At 56.3% G+C, this 5,279-nt stretch overlaps 1 protein-coding gene across 2 annotated transcripts in view; it reads left to right on the top strand.

Annotated features, from left to right (window-relative positions):
* Positions 1–1,985: 1,985 nt before the first annotated feature.
* The window catches only part of SHFL (shiftless antiviral inhibitor of ribosomal frameshifting), a 5,488-nt gene continuing 2,194 nt past the window's right edge, over positions 1,986–5,279 (top strand). The window contains exons 1-6 of one of the 2 annotated variants that reach the window (XM_040629374.1): positions 1,986–2,135; positions 2,592–2,715; positions 2,911–2,960; positions 4,378–4,416; positions 4,587–4,736; positions 5,158–5,261. In XM_040629374.1, coding sequence (XP_040485308.1) covers positions 2,115–2,135; positions 2,592–2,715; positions 2,911–2,960; positions 4,378–4,416; positions 4,587–4,736; positions 5,158–5,261 — 488 coding nt within the window. In that variant the 5' untranslated portion in view covers positions 1,986–2,114. Of the gene's footprint in view, positions 2,136–2,591; positions 2,716–2,910; positions 2,961–4,351; positions 4,417–4,586; positions 4,737–5,157; positions 5,262–5,279 lie in introns of both variants that reach the window. The other variant, XM_040629375.1, reaches the window with a different exon arrangement.

Genomic DNA, 5,279 nt, shown 5'->3' with positions numbered 1-5,279 from the left:
AGAAGCTGACACCATGGCTGCCTCCCTTGCTCTCCCTGCCTTCCGGTGCAGCCAGTGAGAGGCTCCAGCAGGAGATGGGAGGATGGGAGCCCGCAGAAGGTGGGGTCTTGCTTCCCCTCTGGATCTAGTGACTCAATTTTAACATACAAAAGATGGCGGTGGAAATGATGCTGTGTGACTTCCAACACTAGGTCATAAAAGCTGCAACTCCCACCTGGCTTTTCTTCTCTTGTTGGATCCCCCTGCCCTGGGGAGGCCAGCTGCCAAGTTGGGGGTACACTCAAGCAGCCCAAGGAGGGAGGAATTGAGCCATCCCACCAACAACCAGCACCATGTTGAATGAGCCATCTTGGAAGCAGACCCTCCAGCCCCAGTCAAACATTCAGGTGACTGCAGCCCTGGCCAACATCTTGACTACAGTATTTATGAGAGACCCTGAGCCAGAAAGTCCAGCAAAACCCTTCCCAGATTCCTGATGCACAAAAGCTGTATGAGACAGTTCGATGCTCAGTGCCTGGAACAGTGCCTGGCGCAGAGTAAGAGCTCCAGATGATGGCCATTATTGTGAGAATCCAGCGGACCTGGAGGTGCCTGGGTGGCTCAGTCAGTTAAGCATCCAACTCTTGGTTTCCTCTCAGGACATGACCTCAGGATTGTGAGATCGAGCCCTGCATCTGGCTCATGCTGGGCGTGGAATTTGCTTAAGATGCTCTCTCTCCCTCTTCCTCTGTTCCCCCCCCAAGGCGCGCACCCGCTCTCTCTCTAAAAAAAAAAAAAAAAGAATCTAGCAGATCTGGTTCATGTTGGAGCTGGATTGGTTTCCCACCTGTTTTCCTGCCTGCTTGTCACCCACCCTGCCTGCGACCTCCCTCTCCACTGGGTAAATAGTAATTACATCCTATATATTATATATACAGTATATATGTATAACAAGAGAGCCCCTCCAGGCTTCTCCCCTCCCTTCAGGATAAAATTCTAGGTCCTCCATGCAGCCTACAGGCCCCCCTCCCTGCTTGAAAGTCCACATTTAGCCACAAAGAACCATGAACTGTTCATACTCACTAATAGGCTCCAGACGGGGTGCACAGACCCCCAAACAAAGCTTTGGAGGTCAAGTAGAAAACATTAGAACGCCTGTATTTTATAATCTCCATTTTTTTGGTGTCTTTGTTAAAGAATATCTTTACGTAATAGGGGCGCTTGGTTGGCTCAGGGGGTGGAGCATGTGACTCCTGATCTCAGGGTCACGAGTTCAAGCCCCACCTTGCGTGTGGAGCCGACTTTAGGGGAAAAAAAAAGTGCTAGCCAAGAGGATGCTCAACCTTCCAATTTACAGTGCAGATTCCTAGGAACCCCCAGACTACAGGCTGCTGCCGGACTCCTAGGGACCAGTAACCTCTATTTTTAACAAGCATCTTCCCCTTCACCCAACTACCTGCTCCTTTGGCTGTGGTACACAGTAGGTGGCCCAGTGACTCGTTAGCCTACCCCATGCCAGGTGCTACTGCCCGCTCTACCCGGGTCTCAAATCCTGGCAGACACACACAACCAAGATGTAGCCACTGTATCATCCCATTTTACAGAGGAGTAAACTGAGGTTCAGAAAGGAGACATAGCCGCGTAAGAGACTCAGAGCGAGCAGCGGACCCAGGTCCTAATTAGTGTCCGATTCCTGAGGGAGGGGAGGAAAGAGAGCGATGAAATGGGGGAGCGCGAGCCCAAGGGGGCACGGAGATTCGCGGCGGCCTTCCGATGCGGCCCCGCCCCCACAAGGGACGTGAAGACGCGGACCCCGCGCAGCGTGGGGACATGTGACCGACTGCAGAGGCCGCGCCGCCTCCACCGCCCGAGGTCCGCGCGCTCCGCCGCAGGGTGCAGACCCCTGGCGCCCGCCCGGGTCTAGGGCGCAAGAGCAGAGGCTGAGCCGGGGCGGAGCCAGAGCGCCCCGTCCACCCCGTCACCCCCCGCAAACGAAAGCGAAAGAGGGGGCCGGGAAGGAAGGGCGGGGCCGCCCGGAGGCCCCGCCCCCTGCCCTGCGCGGCTGCTGGACCCGCGGGCGCGCCCAGGTAGGGGGCTCCGAGCGCGCAGTGCGGGGAACCTGCGCCGCCGCCACCATGTCTCAAGAAGGTGTGGAGGTAGGAGATGGCCTCGGCTGAGCCGGGGGGCTCGCGAGAGGCGCCGGGGAGGGGCCGGGGGTACGGAGGGGGCTTCGCAGTTTCTGGGGACTCCATCCGAAGCCCAAACCTTCCCCCAGGCTGGCACTCGCCCCCCTCGGAAAGGAGAATGACCGCCACATCTCCCAGAGTGAGATGCGGCCTCCTCGAGGAAAAGCGGGGGCTGCAGGGTCAAGGGTCAGAGGCCAGGGGTTACCTGGTCGGCCTCCTCCCTTAGCCTGGAACGCTCTCCCCAGTCCGCTCCCTCCCCCAGTGCCCCGTGGGGACTTTGGCTTTTTACAGGAAATGCCGTAGAGAGATGGGGGGGGGGGGCAAAACCAAGGGTCAAGTTCGGGCTGGGAGAAGGATGCCCAGAGATGGAGGAGGGGCAATCGCTCCACTCCTTACCCGATCGGAACCCCCCTTTGCCCACCCAAGCTGGAGAAAAGCGTCCGGCGCCTCCGGGAGAAGTTTCATGGGAAGGTATCCTCCAAGAAGGCGGGGACTCTGATGAGGAAATTTGGCAGCGACCACACGGGAGTGGGGCGCTCCATCGTGTACGGTGAGCCAGCTGGGGTCCCGGCCCTGGTAGGGGTTGGGAGCGGGGAGCGCGCAGAGGAGGTGTGGTCTGCGTTAAGGGTAGGAAGAGGCGCTGAGATCATCTCCTGAGAAGGGTCTATATAGGGGCTCTGGGGGACCCTGAAACTCCCATAAGATCCTTCAAGGACCTTTTACTTACACTTACTCTTGCCACCAGGGGTAAAACAGAAAGATGGACAGGAACTGAGTAATGACCTGGATGCCCAGGTAAACTGCCCCCCATCCCCTCAAAGGATGGGGTAGCTGGGGAGGGGGAACAGAAGGGACCTGGCGTATCCGTGATGAGCCCCTTCTGTGCACCACCAGTCCCCAGTTCATGATCCCCATTCACTTACTCACCTTTCAGTCATGTATCCGACCAGGGAGCCTGCAAACTGTAGGCACTCTTTACATGTTGATGGTATTAAGTGGGAGAGAGAGACACGAAACTAGGCAGTGAAACAAATCAGGATTAGTGTCACTGTAGAGGACCCCTGGAGGTCAGGAAAGGCTTCCTGGAAGGGCTGGTGCCAGGTCTTCAAGGCTGAGGAGAAGTGATCCTGGGAAGTGGGGGTGTTGGACAGAGTCTTCCTGGAAGAGGGAACAGAGTGAGCAAAGGAACATGCAGACAGGCTAGGATAAACAGGAAATGGGGGAAGAGAGGGGGGCAGGGGGGCCCATGTGATAATTGAATGAATGAATGAATGAAAGGCTTTGAGGCACAGGTGCAACATTGCTACTTTACCCCTTAAATGACTTTGGTGGCCAGCGCACTGTGGATTTCACCTGCCTGAAAGGCCCCTCCCATAGTTGCTAAAGAGTATAATAAGGTATGTATTGTATTCTTTACATTTACACATGTAAAGGGTATGATAAAGATAATGGGAGGCGCGCCTGGCTGGCTCAGTCCAGGGAGCACGCGACTCTCTCAGGGTCAGAGTTCCAGCCCCATGTTTGGTGTGCAGCCTACTTAAAATAAAAATAATAATAATAGGAAAATGAGCACTCCCCCTGCAGTGGGGTTTCCTTGAATTTCATCCCCATACTGATCCGTTGGACAGGTCCTATTACTTATCATGTCCATTTTACAGACAAGGGAACTGAGAGAGTGGTGAAGTTACTTGCCAGGATCACAGAGCAAGCAGGTGGCAGCTGGGATTTAAACCATGGCGCGGCTCTGAGATGCCCCTCATTAGGGATGCAGGGGGAGTGGTTTGGCTGCGCTCCACCTGCATCTATCTGAATCCAGAGCCCAAGCACTTAGCCTGAAGCAGCATAGGCTCAAAGAGGCAACTGGTCACAATGCCACCAAGTGTGTGGCATTTACCAGCAGGAAGGGAGCATGCGGTCCAAGCCTGTTTCAGCCATGCTCACTCAGGGTGATCTGGGGCAATCCCTCTCCCAGCTCAGCCTCGGTTTCTCTGTCTGAGCAGTGGGGATAATAGGTGTGCCCCCCACTCAAGGCAACTGTGAGGATAACTGAGGTCACGCCCCTAGCCCTCTATAAGCTCCTCCTGAGTTAGGGACTCCCTACTCAGATGGGGTCAGTAGCCTGCCTCCCCGTCTCGGAGCCCACCCCAACAAATAATAGTAAAAAGAGGTCTGATCGGCATCCCCAGTTTCTGCCCCTGATGTCTCCACCCAGGACCCACCAGAGGACATGAAGCAGGACCAGGACATCCAGGTGAGTCCAGGGTGAGGGATAGGGGTAGGTGGAGTGAGGAGGATGTCCACGGGGGAGAGTGGAGGGCATCCATGGGTGAAGAGGGGAGACATATATGTAGAGGGAAGAGGGCTGATGTGTGTTTATGTTTGCGGAGGAGGCATGACCACCCTTTTGTCCCCATCGTGCAGGATGTGGCGACCTCCCTCCTGCCACTGACAGAAGCCAACCTCCGCATGTTCCAGCGTGCCCAGGAAGACCTCATTCCCGCCGTGGATCGGCAGTTTGCCTGCTCCTCCTGTGACCACGTCTGGTGGCGGCGCGTACCCCAGCGGAAGGAGGTGACAACCCAATCCCCCTCTGTATCCACACCTCTGACCTAAGACTATCATATTAACCCCTGAGAGCCCAGCCCCTGACCTGTAGTCTCAGAGCTCCACCTCCGTCTCAGACCCCATCCCTCCGACTCTCCAGCTCCACCCTTACCCCAGAGCACGACCTCTGACTCCGCAGTTTGACAGCTATCACAGAAAGCAAACCTGACCCCAAAACCACAATCCCAAGTCTGGATTCGGAACCCCCTGATCAGTGGTATGCTTCTGGTAAATGCTGAGTAGCCCAGCTAGTGCAGGGAGGTGGCGGGAGAACCCCCGATTTTTAGTGTTTGCCAATTTCCGTGGGTACCTATTCCCACTGCGGCCAGTATTGAGCTCCTGAGGTGCCCCTCTGACAGTGAGCCTCCTCCCCACTCTACACACCCAGGTGTCCCGGTGCAGGAAATGCCGAAAGCGCTATGAGCCGGTGCCCTGTGACAAGATGTGGGGTGTTGCTGAGTTCCACTGCCCGAGGTGTCGGCACAACTTCCGGTGAGGGTGCTGACCCCC

Source organism: Ursus maritimus, unplaced genomic scaffold (assembly GCF_017311325.1).
Source record: "Ursus maritimus isolate PB19 unplaced genomic scaffold, ASM1731132v1 scaffold_14, whole genome shotgun sequence".
NCBI classification, from domain to species: Eukaryota; Metazoa; Chordata; class Mammalia; order Carnivora; family Ursidae; genus Ursus; species Ursus maritimus.
Note: the sequence above shows the minus strand (reverse complement) of the source record. Positions and strands in the feature narration are given on the sequence as shown.